At 47.7% G+C, this 17,786-nt stretch overlaps 1 protein-coding gene across 3 annotated transcripts in view; it reads right to left on the bottom strand.

Moving 5' to 3' along the window:
* LOC115650588 (NACHT, LRR and PYD domains-containing protein 3-like) overlaps nt 1-17,786 on the bottom strand; it is a 156,291-nt gene that overhangs the window by 81,747 nt on the left and 56,758 nt on the right. For all 3 annotated transcript variants that reach the window (XM_030560767.1, XM_030560766.1, XM_030560768.1), the window contains exon 7: nt 908-1,081. In XM_030560767.1, the coding sequence (XP_030416627.1) occupies nt 908-1,081 (174 nt within the window). The remainder of the gene's footprint in view (nt 1-907; nt 1,082-17,786) is intronic.

Raw genomic sequence — 17,786 nt, 5'->3', positions numbered from 1 at the left:
TGACGATGGTCATATAGAGAAGACCAGCATATGTGAGACCACCAAGAGAGTGGCAGTGGAAGTGGTGGTTGGAAGACTAGTTTTTCCAGCCTATTCCAGCATCTGCAGCCAGAGCAGGAGAGCAGAGTGGCAGTGGAAGCAGTCTGTCGATGACGATGGTTAGCAGTCCTACTGCACTGTCTGCTGAAAGCAGTATGACATCCGCACGAAGAAAAGGCATGAAACAATTGCCTGCTGTTGCTTTCATGGAGGGAGGGGTCATTGATGACATGTACCCAAAACCACCCGAGACAATGTTTTTGCCCCATCAGGCATTGGGAGTTCAACCCAGAATTCCAATGGGCAGTGGAGACTGCGGGAACTGTGGGATAGCTATGCTTGCTCCGAAAGTCGATGCTCCGAAAGTCGACACTAGCCTCAGTACTATGGATGCACTCTGCCAACTTAATGTGCTTAGTGGGGACACATATAATCGACTGTATAAAATCACTTCCTAAAAAATCGACTTCTATAAATTCGACCTAATTTCATAGTGTAGACACACCCTTTGAGTGCAAAGATTCTGGTACTTCTGTGAGTAGCCAGAGTCAGGGGTTGGATATTACAGGAGAATGAATCAGGGATTCAGTAATTAGGGTGCCCCTCTTGTCGGGCTGCAAATTAAAGCTGGGTCTGGAATAAGCCCAGAGGAGACTGCCTGAGTGAGTGAAAGGCTGGTGGTATCAGGGAGCTGACACTCAGGTACTACTAGTAAGACCCTCATGGACTGTAGGCAGGGGGTAATGAGGTGACTCTCCATCCCCGAGAAACATCAGAGTGGAGCAGAGAGAAAAAAAATCTGTTCCTCCCCTCCACCATCTCTCACTGTGTCAAGCACTTTACACAGAGGAGGCCAAATGTTACTTACTTCAGTCTCTCCAGTTTGCAGTTCGGGTGTTTCAGTCCCTCGCACAGAAACTGAACTCCAGCATCTCCCAGAGAATAATGAGCACCCAGGTCCAGCTCTGTCAGGCTTTGGCTGGTTCTGAAAACAGTGGCAAGATCCCCACAGGCAGCGTCTGTGACACCGCAGCTCCACATTCTGCAGGAGAAATACAGAGAAGGGGGATCACAGTGTGAACAGGGCTCATCACAGCTGTTCTGACAGGTGGTCCCACCCACCAGCCCCTCTCCCTGACCAATCCACGTGCAAAATGAACTAGAAGGCCTGCTCCTCTGCCTGTCCCAACCTCCTCCCTATTTCAATGAGGAATCAGTGTGAGGTTGAACTTCCTGCTTGAGCCCCACCCCTTACACTTGACTCTTGACCAATCAGCACTGTGAAAGGACCAGAACCACCTGGTGACACCTGACATTACAATACGTCCAGTGCCTAACATACTGAGGTCCTGATCGTGGCTGGGGCACTTAAGCAATACAGTAATAAACTAATTAAATGAAAAATCTTCTTTAATTCAGAGTTAAGGTTTCCCAGTGATAGCTTATGCCCTTCTCACACTTCAGAAAACCAGGAAATACAGAGTGAAGGCAATAGTCATTGGGAATATGTGCACGCCCTCCAGATGCACTCACTGTTTTAGGTGTAACTGTACTGAATAGTGGAGGAATAAGCTGAAGCAGCTGGGAAGAGCTGTGATTGTGATATGAGGAGATCTAGAGATTAATCTGAGGAGCATCATAGAGCTGTGACAGTGACATGACAAGATCTGGATCTGCATCTCCTCATGTGTATTTTGAAAAGAAAGAGGAGCATGTGAACCATGAGGTTCCAGTCGGCATCATTCCAGTGTAGAATTCTGGAGGTTGTGTCAGTAGCAGGGCACTCGGTGGTATGGCAATTGTCAGTAGTGAGGTGGGATAGGAGAGCAGTCTGTGGGTTTAATGATGGGTAGGGGAGAGTATAGTTTTAGGTGTTAACCTGTGTGCAGGTCTGAAGAGATTGTAAAGGGTATGAAGCGGTTGTTAAATTTTATAACTGTGGCATTCTCTCAGGAGAGTAGGCTCAGTGTCTGAGTGCAGGACAAGGCCAGGTTGCACCTGTCCATCACAATGAAAAGGCGGAGTGCAAGTGTGTGTGTTATAGGCATTTTGAGACATCACTCAGAGAGGGCAGAGTTAAGGGTCTGTGGGCATTTAGGGGCACATCTACAGGGGTGTGACCTCCCCCTTCCCTGCTTCCACCATTTATTTTTTTTCCCAGATATTTACAGTTCATTCTCAGATTTGTACCCAGGGCAAGTTTCACACCAAAAAGTTGAAGGCTCAGAGGCATGGCAAGTGGCCCATTAATCTCAATGTGATGTTCTCAGCTGAAAGAGAATATCTCATAGAGATTAAGACAGCCTGAAAAAAGAGCTCTGAGACACGTGAACTGCTCCATTCATTTCTGTGAGTGTTCCCTTCCCCCTCAGTGCTGGAGAGTTTCTGATGTGTGTCAAATGATCTTGTCTCAGAAGTGTTTTCTTGGTGCATACTCTGAGCATGCCTGTTCTAAGTTAGAGGGCAGGGCTTCCTGAGATCCTGGCTCACATGCGGGATAAGGAAGCAGGTTCAGATACCCCCAACAGGCAAGTCCGCCTCATTTGAGGGGGGGACAGATGAGGGTCAGACTCCCATAGATGGACAGGGGCTCCCAGAGCCAAGCACACACCGGGAGGCAGGGACAGGGCGTGGGGCTCAGACACCACCAAAGGGGAAGTGATTTCCAATTTACATGAAGGGGTTAGGGAGAGGGGCTCAGATATCCCAGAAAGGCAAGTACCATCCAGAACCTGGCTCATATGAGGGGACAGTGATGGGGCCTCACACTTACACAGGAGCATGAAGAAGAATTCAGACACCACCAGGGGAACAAGGGACTCCCAGTCACGTAAGGAATAGGGAGAGGGGGTCAGAGCCCTGGAAAAGCAAGCCCCATCCAGAAGCTAGCTCACATGATGGAAGCAGGGAAGGGGGAGGTCACACCCCTGTAGATGGATTGGGGAAAACCAGATCATGGCACACACAAACCATTCTCCCTTTGTGCCCCTAAACCCCCATTACCTGAGCCTTAACCTTCTTCCCACCTACTCTTTTACCCCAATCACCTCCTCTCCCATTGAGAATTTGCTTATATGGCTTTTTTCACACAATAGTTTCAGAATCTTCTGCTATACTCAGATTCTATTTCCCCCTAAATTAAAAGTCCCCCTCTAACATTGCAGCAATATACCTGCGTCTTTTACCTCAGATTTCTGCCCCAGATTGGATTTGAATTGACAGTGCCAGGGATGATACTCTGCTGCAATTACTATAACACATTCACAGAGCCACCCAGGTCCTGGGATAGCTGACTTTCCAGATAGTAGCCTCTGTCTCTGCACATACTCAGTTTAATCCATTAGGAACAAAAATAGGTGTGCAAGACTTCTTAAGTGCCTTACTGGAGAGGCAAACTCTTTCTCCAAAAATGTTTTAATTTGATTTCCTCCAAAGTGCTTGTGGGTACCAGGCCCTCTGTTGGGAAACCCTTGACCATTTGAGACCTTGTTGTGATGAGCTAAGCCCTGGATTGATCTTTATCTATGAGCATAAATAGCTTTCCAGAATTTGTCAACTTTAAGAAAAGCTTGGGGGGAGGTGGTGTATTGCAGGAACCCCAAGTTTTGGTCACAAACAGAACCCCTTGCACCCACGAGGCACACCAAATTCAAGAAAATCTGAGTAACTGTAGATTTTAGACCTCTCAGGCATCAAGTTTAAACATGGAGCTGATCTGAACATTAACTATTTCAGAGCTGTCACTTTACAGTAGCATAAAATACAACAAACCTAAACAAAACGTGGAATTTATTCGGCTGGCACCTGAGGTCCAGTGTTAGCACAGGGAAGAATAAATTGGCAATAGTGCATTTGGTGACAAGAGAAGCTCATTGGAGACATTTTTGGTTGAAACACTGGAACCCAAACAAGACAGCTTCCCCCCACCCCCCCATACACACACACGACAGGAGCTGATGAGCATCATTTGGACCATCGAACTGCTGGGCCACAAATCATGATTAAAGGAGAAGCATATGGAAGTTCTGCTGACCAGATCAATGGTGTATCTGGTGGTGAACAGTGAGATGGAGGGAGCCCATTAACTGGTAAAGTGGGCCTAAAATTGTGGAAGAGTTTTTGTACAAGCACCAAATTTGGTAGCTCGATGGCCAAAGTGTTTGGTTTCCAGTCAAAGTTGATGAAACAAGATCCTGTCATGCAAATATTTTATAAAGTAAGCTAAAAAATCCCCCTTTGCACAAACTTAAATCTTTGTTTTTTGTCTTGACCTCTGTCAGGGTAACCCCCAATCCAAACTCTAGGGTACAGATTTAGGGATCCACATGAAAGACCGCCTATGCTTATATTCTACCAGCTTAGGTTAAAACTTCTCCAAGGCAAATTCCCTCCTTGTCCTTGGACTGGTATTGCTGCCAACAACAAGTGATTTACACAAAAATTAGGGAAGGGTCACTTGGAATCCCTATCCCGCTAATATATCCCCAAGGCTCCTTTACTCCCATTTCTGGGGAGGGGGGGCTTGAGAATAAAATACCAACCAGTTGTTTCAGCAATGTGAGCACAACCAGACCCTTTGTCTTCTGGCTTTTTGCCGCCCCAAGCAATAAATAAATAAATAAATGAATGAATAAAAACCTGCGGGGTGGCTGGAGCGGCGAAGCACAAAAAACCCCACCACCAACAACAACCTGCGGGAAGGCAGGAGCCAGGGTGCAAACTTTCAGCTAGCAGGACTCCCTGGTTGCAGACATGGGCAGTGGAGTGCGCCTCCGGCTAGCAGGGGGGAGGGGGAGGTAGCACGGGGGGAGAGAGAGAAGGTGGGTGGCCAGGCTTCCTTCAGTCAGGGCACTCACCACTTGGCCCCTCCCGCCGCACCGTCTCCCAGGAGGGCTCCGTGCCACTCCGGTCAGCGGGGAGGGAAGGACACGGGCTGCCGGGCTTGCTGCAGACCTGGCACCGGCTGGGGCAGCAGGGTGCTCCCCTCCTCCGCGCCGCTGCTCCCTACAGGGCGGCCGGAGCAGCAAACAAGAAAAAAAGAAAGAAAAAAAATGGTGGCCATGCCACCCTAGGCTTGGACGGAATGCCGCCCCTTAGAATCTGCTGTCCCAAGCACAAGCTTGCTCAGCTGGTGCCTGCAGCTGGCACCAATCCGGTTCTTAAAAGAAAAACATTTTTTATTAAAAAAAAAAAAGTAAAAGAATCACATCTGCAAAATCAGGATGGAAGATAACTTTTACAGGGTAATAAAAAGATTTAAAACACAGAGGATTCCCCTCTGGAGTCAGCTTCACAGTTACAAAAACAGGAATGAAACTACCTCTCTACCATAGGGAAATTCACAAGCCAAAACAAGAGATAACCAAACACATTTCCTTGCCCTACTCACAGTTCCTGTGGTTTTAGATGGATTATTCCAGGTATGGTTTTAGGAGACAGAGTACTTGCTGGCATTTCCCTCTGTCCGGAGGGAGAACAACCCACAGAACAACAAGACAAATCCTTCCCCCCAGATTTGAAAGCATCTTCTTTCCTCATTGTCCTTTGGGTCAGGTGCCAACTAGGTCATTTGAACTGCTTAACCCCTTACACGTAAGGCAATCCAGTACAGCTGCCAGGGAGGGATTTTATGCTACAGAATGGGCTGACATACATAAAGCTACCCTTCCTCCTATATTCATGACATGCCTCCCAAATCACAGACAGTGCTGGAGAGCCTGTTTCACACTGGCTCTGATTTCTTCCTGGAGCTCTAGGAGAAAACAGAATTAATAAGACACACACACACCTTTAATTTTACTACCAATTACATGAAGATTAGACAGTATTGTCCACATTTCAAGAGCTAAAATGACTTAGAATAAAGGAACATTTTTACCCAGCTGATTCCGGGCAACTTTCATGGGAGAGTGCATCAGCCACTTTGTTAGAAGCTCCTGAAATGTGATGAATTTCAAAATCAAAACCTTGGAGAGCAAAACTCCACTGAAGAAGTTTCTTGTCATTCTCCTTGACGGTATGATGTCACTTCAGCGCAGCATGGTTGGTCTACAGGTGGAAATGCTGTCCTCAAATATATGGGCATATCTTCTCCAGAGCGTACACAATGGCATAACATTCCTTCTAGCAATCTGATTAGGAAACTACTGAATAACTACATCCAGCTTCAACAGTCCATTGCAATATCCAACTGGGTTTAGGTCTAGACATAGAACAGAGATGGCTCTGATGAGGTCGAGAGTGCTTCATTCCCAGCTCTCACATCTTTGGTCCTACGCTTTGTGAATGGCAGTGTCCCAGAGAAGCATACCAATCTGGGGTTAGAGCCGTATTATTAATTATTATTATCATTGTTTGTATTACAGTAGTAGAACTCATTTATCCTCATTGCTCTGTTTCTCCATTGGAGCACAGCACTGTATAACTGACAACTTTAGGAATCTGGTTTGGAGTCTGGTGTCAATGATGCGCTGGTTAGTAGCTTCCCAGTCGATGAGTGATTTTTCTGCAGAATCTGTCATAATGAGAACTACTCCTTCTGAGAGCTTGTTGTCACTACACCCTGAGTAAATCAGATGTTTCTTCTCTTGCTTGAAGCACTTCTTATCCACATCTCTCAGTCTGCTCTCACCAATGCCCAGGATTTCAAGTCTATAGTTGTCCATAACTCTCATGATCTGTAAGATCGTTGATGTATGAAATATTGTTCTCACATACCAGTAACCAGCCCTGAAGTGTCCGCTTACTTTCAGCATCCAACATTTCAGGGCCTTGATTTCCAGAGACTGGCTTTCATTAGTTGCCTCCTTGAAGCAAAAAGGGACAACAGTGTTCATTTTTACCGGAATGGTAGCCTGGTTCTGTTTCTATAACTGATGAGGTGTTTTTACAAGCTACATGTTTAGCCTTGCACTCAACCCTCCTCGCTTTATCCGGGCTTGGGACTGACACACACAGGCACAAGATGCAGCAATGCAGAAGTGTATTAGTAACACAAATACCAGTATAGCATAGGTAGACAGCAAATGCCAGGAAGACCGAGACTTAGCTAATGGTATTGCATTACTAAGCAGGAGCCCTGAAAATTTACAAAGTCAGACAACTGGGGAAAAATAGCAGGCTAAGCAGAGTTAATTATGCTAAAGCAAACATCCTTGAACCCCAGATGTCATGCAGCAACAGCACATTAGAATGCAAAATTATAAGACAAATTGTTCTACTTTCTTATCTCAGAAGCACCATATTGACCATCAGATACCTCCAGAAGGAAGTGACATCAAGTATAGGAAAGTATTGGAGGGGTAGCCCTGTTAGCCTCTATCCACAAAAACCATGAGTCGTCCTGATGGCACCTAAAAGACTAACATATTTATTTTGGCATAAGTTTTTGTGGGTAAAAAATCCACTTCTTCAGATGCATGGAGTGAAATTTACATATACAGGCATAAATATATTGGCACATGAAGAGAAGGGAATTATCTTACAAGTGAAGAACCAGTGTTGACAAGGCCAATTCAGACAATGTGGATGAGGTCCACTCACAATAATTGGTGAAGAGGTGTCAATACCAAGAGAGGGAAAATTGCTTTTGTAGTGAGCCAGCCACTCCCAGTCCCTACTGAAGCCCAAATTAATGGTGTTAAATTTGCAAATGAATTGTAGCTCTGCAGTTTCTCTTTGAAGCCTGTTTTTGATGTCTTTTTGTGGAAGGATGGCTACTTTTAAATCTGTATTGAATGTTTAGGAAGATTGAAGTGTTCTCCTACTGTCTTTGTATGTTACCATTCCTGATGTCTGATTTGTGTCCAGTTATTTTTTTACATAGAGACTGTCTGGTTTGGGCAACATACATGACAGAGGGGCATTGCTGGCACATGATAGCATATATCACATTAGTAGATGTGTGGGTGAATGAGCCCCTGATGGTGTGGCTGATGTGGTTGGGCCCTATGATGGTGTCACTAGAGTAGATATGGGGACAGAGTAGGCAATGATGCTCATTACAGGGATTGGTTCCTGGGTTAGTGTTTTTGTGGTGTCGTGTGCAGTTGCTGGTGAGTATCTCCTTCAGGTTGGTGGGCTGTCTGTAAGCGAGGATTGGCCTGCCTCCCAAGGTCTATGAGAGTGAGGGACTGTTTTCCAAGATAAGTTGTAGATTTTAGATGATGCGCTGAAGAAGTTTTAGCTGGAGGCTGCAGGTGATGGCCAGTGGTGTTCTGTTATTTTCCTTTTGGGCCTGGTCCTGTAGTAGGTGACTTCTGGGTATCCATCTTGCTCTGCCAATCTGTTTCCTCACTTCCCCAGGTGGGTACTGTAGTTTTAGAAATGTTCGATAAAGATCTTGTAGGTATTTCTCACTGTCTGAGGGTTTGGAGCAAATACAGTTGTATAGAAATAGTATAGGAAAGGCATTTACTAAACTCAGCAATGTATAGAAACCAAAGATATTCAGCACCAGAACAAAACCAAGAATCTTCAACTCAAACATAATCTCGATGTTAACATAAGACTGCGAGAGCTGGAGAGCTGCAAAGCTTTACTCAGAAAACTATATGCCTTTGAAAACAAGTGCCTACAAAAGATTCTTGGCATTGGTTGGAAAGACGTCATCATCAACAAAAAGATCTGAGAAATCACCAACCAGCCAGTCATTTCCAACACAATCTGAAGGCACACTGACCATATTTGGGGCATATACTCCAGAGGCCAACACAGACTCCCACATGAAGTCATCAAATGGAAATCGAATTCTGTGAGAAAACAAGGGTGCCCAAGGGAAATCTTGAGCAGAAGCTTTAGCAGGAAGGGCAGAATAGTCCATCTCAACACCTTAGAACAAATGAAAGCAGCAGCAAAGGACAGATGGGAATAGAAGAGACTGGTTTACACTCTGTATTCCAACTTTGGCACAGGAATGATGTAATAACATAATGTAGTAACTCCAGCGGTGCCTGGGGCTCACCCAAGAACAGAGCCTCATTGTACTAGGAGCTGTAGAGAGTAGTAACTAGTCCCTCCCCTGAAGAGTTCATGATGTAATTAGACAAGACAGACAAAAGGGAGGGGACAGGAATGGAACACACAAGCAGAATGAACGCTGCAATGGTGACCAATTGTTTGTTATTTTGCCCTGGGGGAAGATTGGTGAGTCTTTGCATTTGGATTTTCCTTAATTCTTTGGGTGAGAGTTGCTAGCAGGGCCGGCTCCAGGCACCAGCATTCCAAGCAGGTACTTGGGACAGCAATCTGCATGGGGCGGCAGTCCCTGTGTTTTTGCCCCCAAGCAGCACACTGAATTACCGCCACGGGGGGGGGGGAAGTCCGTGTGCCATTAGGGTGGCACGCGTGTTTCCGTGGTGGCGGCAATTCAGCGGCAGCTTCTATATTTAGCTGTCCATGGCGGTGCAGCTTCTGTTTTCCAGCTGAAGACAGAAGCTGCTGCCAAATTGCCGCCACTGTGGAAATGCGCGTGCAGCCCTAACGGCACATGGACCGCCCCCACCATCTGCAGCGGCAATTTGGCACGCTGCTTGGGGCGGCGAAAACAGTAGAGCCGGCCCTGGTTGCTAGGTGGGGATTAGCTAAATGAAATGAGATAGGAATGGAATGGGACAAAGAAGGGAGGGGGAAGGAAGGAAAGAGGGGAGCATGGAAAGAGGCTGAGGTGCACTGATGGTGAGGGGAGGACAAAGGACAGGGCTGCAAGAAACAGCCAATCAGAAAAAGGAAGGAACGTCTAGAGTGACAACTTGTAGCAGGCAGTCTGTCAATCAGTAAATTGTCAATCAGTCTCTGCTGAGGCTGCTTTTCTGTCTGCTCCTACTGGCTGGGAGTCATCTCTGGTCCTGGGCTTGGTTCTGGAGTTTCATGGAGGATTAAAATGATGGCATTAAACTGGCAGTAGAAGCTGACTGGCATCCAATGGAGGGACTGGAGCACTGATCTGATGTGGTCATAGTGACATAAACCGCAGAAGAGGTGGAGAGTTCTCTTCTATCATCTGGAACATGTGCAGTGTTAGACTGAGTGTTAGGTGCAGTGAATTACAGTGATCCAGGCTGGAGATGAGAAGTAGATTGAACTATTTGGCTAAGTCCTTGTCCGGGCAGAATGTGTGAAGTTTCTGAGCAAACTGGTGATTCCTATTCAAACTCTATGATAGTTCATACATTTAGATCACCCCTGTAGGGTGAGGGTGGGCACCTCTCTCATCCCTAAGGTTCCTTTCTGGCTGGAGGTGTTGCTATAGCTCTGGTTTGGAGTGCAGGGTGCGGACTCCTGGCTGTCAGTCTTTGGGAGGTGTCTTCTCCTCCTTTAAGGCCTGGCCACAGTCCAAGACAGAAAAAAGCAAAGAAAATAATCCTGCAACTCACAAAACAGTCTGGGCTCACCCCACTGTTCCTCGCAAGGTAAAAGGTAAATAGACTCTGAGAAGAGGGCTGGGTTACTAACACTCTGCATGTCAGGGACCCAGGCTGAGCGCCTGGGCTCTAATGAAAAGCAAAGCAGAGTCAAGATGGTTCCTCTGCCTCTCCAGAGGGTTCAGGCATCAGAATCTCTTCTGCAGTTTCCCTGCCAACCTGCACTGGGCTGTGATTCTCTCTTTCAAGGAGCCATCCATCTCCAGGTGCAATAGGTCTCACAGGTGTGCCAGGTTGGGAGTGAATGTGCCCAGATGAGTTCTTTAACCCCTTCCTGACTGAGGAGTGCCACCCCTCAAGACAGAAGTCAGGATCCCCCGATCCAGTCTCAGCCAGAGCTGGCTCAGCCCTCTGGAGCTCCAGGGTGGAGCATTCTCAGTGAAGAAAGGACCTTTGAAGATTCTAGCTGTAAAGCTGAAATAAGTCTCCACTAAGCATCAAAAGTGATTTTTCAAATGCTTATAACTTTTGAAATTGGGGCAGATTTTAAATTCCTGCGCCAAAGCATGGGGATGAAAATGGATGAGCCATTTAGGCTGAAATTTCACAAAAATATCCAGCTTGAAGCAGACACCCGGCATGGAAAATGTAAGTCAAAATGGTTATGGTTAGCAAAGTTATAAGCAATAGAAAACAGGGTTCACTGATGAAAGTGTCAGGTTATGATAATATATAACTCTATATAATATATGTACCCTACAAGGCAAAACATAGCTTTTGACATTAGCAATATAAAACTGATCGAAGGCATGATACTTCCATTGTACATCCTAGTACAGTTGGATAGTGCCTTCATAGCTCTTGTAATGTAGTATTTAAAAGAAAGAGAAAGATATACCATGATACAGGAAGAAAAGGTAAAAAGCTGACTGGTGAATTTTAGTCCTGAGTGACACAGGCAGTGCTTTCTAACTTGTCAGTAACCATCCTGTGCTATCTTGGGTGCATATTTTTGAGGCACAGTTTCTGTGTAAGGTGAACATGCTGAGATATTAGTTTGTTCCCAGAAGGAGTGTATGTATTGTGACAAAGTTCCTCCTCTACCTTGGTGGGTCCTGCGCTTATTGGCAGATTTGCTCACCTCAGTGATCTTCCCCACAGTCTGGATCAACTCCTCCTGTGTCTGATCAGAAGTTGGGAGGTTTGGGGGGAACCCGGACCTGCCCTCTACTTCGGGTTCCAGCCCAGGGCCCTGTGGATTGCAGCTGTCTATAGTGCCTCTTGTAACAGCTGCATGACAGTTACAACTCCCTGGGCTACTTCCCCATGGCCTCCTCCAAACATCTCTTTATCCTCACCACAGGACCTTCCTCCTGGTGTCTGATAACACTTGTACTCCGTAGTCCTTCAGCAGCACACCCTCTCACTCTCAGCTCCTTGTGCCTCTTGCTCCCAGCTCCTCACATGCACTTCCTCTCCTCTAGCTCCTCCCTCCCTGACTGGAGTGAGCTCCTTTTTAAACCCTGGTGCCCTGACTAGCCAGCTTGATTGGCTGCAGGTGTTCTAATCAGCCTGTCTGCCTTAATTGGTTTTAGCAGGTTCCTGATTACTCCAGTGCAGCCCCTGCTCTAGTCACTCAGGGAACAGAAAACTACTCAGCCAGTGACCAGTATATTTGCCCTCTACCAGACTCCTGTACCACACTGGCCTGGGTCTGTCACATATCCCTCCCCCCTGCTCAACACCAAGGGGTTGGGCAGCTTGGGATGCCAGACAGTGGACATGTGACAAGCCATCGGCATTACTGTGACGGCTCCCTGCTCTGTGTTGCACACGGAACTGGAAAGGTTGGAGGGATAAGAACCACCTGGTCACCCTTGTGTTCTTCTCCTTTGAAGAGGGGCATGGTCAGTCACGAGGACAAATCTGCGCCCGAGCAAGTAGTAGCGCAATGCTTCCATAGCCCATTTTACGGCGAGGCACTCTCTCTCCACCACTGCATATTTTTGTTCCCTCGGAAGGAGTTTCCTACTGAGATACAGAATTGGGTGTTCCTCCTCCCCGACCATCTGTGATAGAACAGCCCCGATCCTACTTCCGATGCATCTGTCTGCAGGATAAATTCCTTGCTGAAATCAGGGGCTATCAGTACAGGGTTACTGCAGAGGGCATTCTTTAGGTCTGTGAATGCTTCCTCTGCTGCGTCAGACCATCTGACCAGATCAGGTCCATGGGCTTTTACTAGGTCTGTCAGGGGGCTTGCCCTTGTGGCAAAGTGGAGAATAAATCGTCGGTAATATCCCACTACACCTAGGAATGCCCGGATTTGTTTCTTGCGATGCGGTCAGGGCCAATTTTGGATGGCCTCCAACTTGTTCACTTGGGGTTTTACCAGACCTTTTCCCACAATATAGCCAAGATATTTGGCCTCTGTAAACCCTACAGTGCACTTGGCACGGTTTGCTGTAAGACCAGCTCACCTGAAGATATCAAGGACTGCCTCTACCTTCTCTAGGTGGGTTTCCCAGTCTGGGGTATGAATGACCACATCGTCCAAGTAGGCAGCAGTATAACTGTTATGCGGGCGTAATAGCTTGACCATGAGGCGCTGGAAAGTAGCTGGAGCCCCATGTAGTCCAAAAGGGAGGACAGTGTATTGAAAAAGGCCCTCTGGTGTAGAGAACGCAGTCTTTTCCTTTGCGTCTTCCGCAAGGGGAATCTGCCAGTACCCTTTTGTCAAGTCTAGGGTAGTCAAGTACCGGGCATTCCCCAGACGGTCCACTAGCTCATCTATGCGAGGTACGGGGTATGCGTTGAACTGGGATACTTCGTTTAGCCACCGGAAGTCGTTGCAAAACCTTGTGGTACCATCAGGTTTGGACACCAGCACGATTGGGCTGGACCACTGACTGTGGGATTCTTCGATGATCCCTAACTCCAGCATTTTTTTTATTTCTGCTTTTATTTCCTCCCTTTTGGCTGCTGGCACCCGATAGGGCCTCACTGATATTCTGGCCCCACGGTTCGTGACGATGTGGTGATATGTCTCGGTTGTTGGACCTGGTTTTATCGAGAACACATCTTGGTTCCGGAAGATCATCTCAGACACCTCATTCTTCTGGTCTGGTCTTAAATCGGGAGACACTCTCACCTGTTTGGAAGGCTTGTTTTCCTGGGTTAGGTCTTTTCGAATACTTATGCATGCCTCTTGCGCATGCCAGGGTTTCAGAAGGTTGATGTGATAAATCTGTTCTTGTTTTTGGCATCCTGGCTGCTGCACCTTGTAGGTTACTTCCTCCACGGGTTCAACCACCTCATAGGGCCCCTGCCATTGGGCCAGAAGCTTGCTTTCTGCCGTGGGTACCAACACCATCACCCGATCCCCTGGTTGGAACTGTCGGACTTTTGCCTGGTGATTGTAATAGGTTCTCTGGGCCTCCTGTGCCTTTTCCAAATGTTTCCGTACAATAGGGGTGACACGGGCTATCCGGTCTCGCATCTGTATTACATGTTCTATTATATTTCTCCCCTCATTGGGTTCCTCTTCCCAAATCTCTTTGGCGATATCTAGTATGCCACAGGGGTGACGTCCGTATAATAACTCGAATGGGGAAAACCCAGTTGAGGCCTGAGGTACCTCCTGGATAGCGAACATAAGGTAGGGCAGTAGGGCGTCCCAGTCCTTCCTGTTCCGACTTACCACCTTCCTTATCATAGCCTTGAGGGTTCGATTAAACCTTTCTACCAACTCATCAGTCTGCAGATGGTAAACTGAAGTTCTCAGGGTATGTATATGGAGCAGCGTACAGAGGTCCTTCATTAGCTTTGACATAAATGGGGTTCCTTGGTCTGTTAATATCTCCTTTGGTAGCCCCACTCAGGCAAAGATCCCCACCAGCTCTTTGGCTATCGTTTTAGAGGCTGTGTTCCGCAGGGGGATGGCTTCTGGGTAGCAAGTAGCATAGTCCAAAACAACAAGTATATATTGGTGGCCCCGAACCGTCTTCTCCAGGGGTCCCACTAGGTCCATGGCTATTCGCTCAAAGGGGACCTCTATGATGGGAAGGGGTACTAAAGGTGCCCTCAGGTGGGGACGGGGACTGTGCAGCTGACATTCTGGGCAGGACGCACAGTACCTTCGCACTTCTTCATGTACTCCGTGCCAGAAGAAGGACTGTAGGACTCATGCCAGGGTCTTCTCTACCCCTAAGTGCCCCCCCAAAAGACGACTATGCGCAAGACTTAATACAGCGTTCTGGTGTTTTTGAAGTACTAAGATCTGCTGTACCTTCTGCCCCTGTACTGATGCAACTCAGTATAAGAGATTCTTCTTCATTATGAAGTAGGGTCCTGGTCCCTGTGTTCTTCCTTCCACGGGCACCCCATCTATTTCAGTCACCTCCTTTCTAATGTTGTTGTACCTTGGGTCTTCAGCCTGGTCCCGTCCAAAATTTCCTCTTCCGGGGCTAATCTGCCCAAGATCTAGGGACCCAGTCTCTGTTGCCTCTACTGGTTCAGAAGCATTAGAGTGGGGGTCAGACTCAGGAGCTTCTCCCTCCTGGGTGGCCTCCTTTTCAGCTGCTCGGGTCCGCCTACCTACGAGAGCGACCCTCTGGCCTTGGGCCAGTATTCGGGTTCCCAAGGCTTTAGCTGCCCTCCTTTCCCTTTTCGATTTTCTACCATGTCTGGGAATGGAAAATAAATCTGGGGATATTTCAGAGAAGACTAGGGGTTGACAGTCTACTGTGGATGCCTCACTAACTTCAGGATTCCCCTCTTTCTCCAATCCTCCTACTGGGAGTAAGTCTCCAAACCGTGGGAAGTCCCTCCCTATGAGCACCGGGTATGGGAGTTTAGGGACTACACCTGCTGCTACCTCAGTAGTGTTCCCCTGAATCTCAATTTTTACTGGGATGGTGGGGTAATAACCAACTGTCCCATGGACACATGTTATCCCCATACACTTAGCCCGCAGCAGCTGACTACACTTCACAAGCTTCCCTGAGACAAGCGCGATGGCACTCCCCGAATCAACCAGTGCTGTGGTCTCTACCCCATTTAGTTTTACTGGTCTGGTGTACATATGTGGGGTTAGTGAGACCCCCATAAGGTGGATTAGGGAGCATGAGTCTGCCCAGTTCCCCAGGTTACACTGCATAGGCTCCTCAGCATTGGGACACTGTGCAGCTATATGTCCCCACTCCTCGCAGGCATAACATCTGTATGGGGCCTTAGACATTCCCTGGTCTCTTGGTTTGGGCAGTCTAACATCACGATCCTCTTCTCTCTCAGTGCTCTGACTCTTTGTGGCTTCTGGTGACCATTCAGCTCCTCTCTTTTTCCACCTGGGCTCTCCTGGTGGCCCCGTCACTCGAGCTCTAGGGCTTAGTGCTGCTAGTTTAACCTGGGGTGCCTCTTCCTTAACTGGTCGGGTCAGCTCCCTCGCTGTCCTTCGCCTTTCTACCAGTGCCACAACCTCATCATAGGTGGAGGGTTCGTTCTGGCTTACCCAGGCAAGAAGGTCTGGCGTTAGTCCCCTCATGTATTGGTCGATGACCAGAACCTCTAGTATCTCTTCTGGATTCTCGGATTCCATTCACAACCACTTTCGTGCGAGATGGATGAGGTCATACAATTGGGACCAAGGGGTTTTATTTTCCTGGTACCTCCACTCATGATACCGCTGGGCCCACACTGCAGTCATTACCCCAGATCTGGCCAGGATCTCTGCTTTCAGCTGGGGGTAGTCTGCTGCAGCCTCTTCAGGCAGATCATAGCAAGCCTTCTGGGCCTCTCCACACAGGAATGGAGCAAGGATGCCAGACCACTGATCTCGAGGCCAGGCATCCCGTAGGGCTGTCCTCTCAAAGGCCAGAAGATATGCCTCTACGTCATCCTCCCGTGTCATTTTCTGCAGCCAATGGCTGGCCCGTATGATCTGCGTCCTATCATGGCCGCGGTTCAGCTCTGTAAGGGTCTTTACCTGGTTTACCAGCTCGGTCTTGAGAAGTCTGGTCCATCAGCAGGCGATTAGTCTCTTGCTGCAGCCGCACTGCCTCCTGTTGGGCAGCTGCCTGGACACGGGTAGCCTCCTGCTGGGCTGCTGTAGCTTGTATCAATGCCCATACTAAGTCATCCATTGTGGTGGAAAAAAAAACAACCCTCTACCTTTTTTTTTTAAATCACCCTCCCTCTTCTGCCGCACTGTGCACACCAGATCCCATCCCTAACACCAGTTGTGACAAAGTTCCACTTCTACCTTGGCAGGTCCTGTGCTTATTGGCAGATTTGCTCACCTCAGTGATCTTCCCCACAGTCCGGATCAACTCCTCCTGTGTCTGATCAGAAGTTGGGAGGTTTGGGGGGAACCCGAACCCGTCCTCTACTCCGGGTTCCAGCCCAGGGCCCTGTGGATTGCAGCTGTCTATAGTGCCTCTTGTAACAGCTGCATGACAGCTACAACTCCCTGGGCTACTTCCCCATGGCCTCCTCCAAACATCTCTTTATCCTCACCACAGGACCTTCCTCCTGGTGTCTGATAACACTTGTACTCCGTAGTCCTTCAGCAGCACACCCTCTCACTCTCAGCTCCTTGTGCCTCTTGCTCCCAGCTCCTCACATGCACTTCCTCTCCTCTAGCTCCTCTCTCCCTGACTGGAGTGAGCTCCTTTTTAAACCCTGGTGCCCTGACTAGCCAGCTTGATTGGCTGCAGGTGTTCTAATCAGCCTGTCTGCCTTAATTGGTTCTAGCAGGTTCCTGATTACTCCAGTGCAGCCCCTGCTCTAGTCACTCAGGGAACAGAAAACTACTCAGCCAGTGACCAGTATATTTGCCCTCTACCAGACTCCTGTACCACACTGGCCTGGGTCTGTCACAGTATGTTTCCTTATTATATTGTAGTGCTTTGTCCCTTATTATTAATAAACTAAGCTAAGCTCGGCTTTTTGGTCTCTTAAATACTTTTTAATATTGAACCACAAGTGTTGCCAAGCAATGGCTAGACCTCAGTGAATATTGTTAGACTGATACAAGTTACTATGCCTGGGAGCGGAAATATGTACCACATTCAGGTAGCAACAGCTCCTTTTTTAAGCAATGATGGTTGATGCAAGCCCCTCTCTCTGATGCTCCACCGAGTCAATTGGTTTCCCATTCCCTTTCAGACTAAATTCAAAGTCCTTGTGCTAATTATCAAGACCCTAAATAGATTATGATCTAACGTGTACACTAGAGAACTCCACATTGCAACTTGCATCAGTGTGACTGAACTGGGAAGCTGCAATGATGTAGTGCATCCACACTAGCCATTCTAAATTGGGTGCACACAATGTACTACATTCACTAAGAGTGTACTCTGTAAATGTTGCAGGGCCTGTGGGTTGTTG

The sequence above is a fragment of the Gopherus evgoodei genome, chromosome 4, assembly GCF_007399415.2.
Source record: "Gopherus evgoodei ecotype Sinaloan lineage chromosome 4, rGopEvg1_v1.p, whole genome shotgun sequence".
Taxonomy (NCBI): domain Eukaryota; kingdom Metazoa; phylum Chordata; order Testudines; family Testudinidae; genus Gopherus; species Gopherus evgoodei.
Note: the sequence above shows the minus strand (reverse complement) of the source record. Positions and strands in the feature narration are given on the sequence as shown.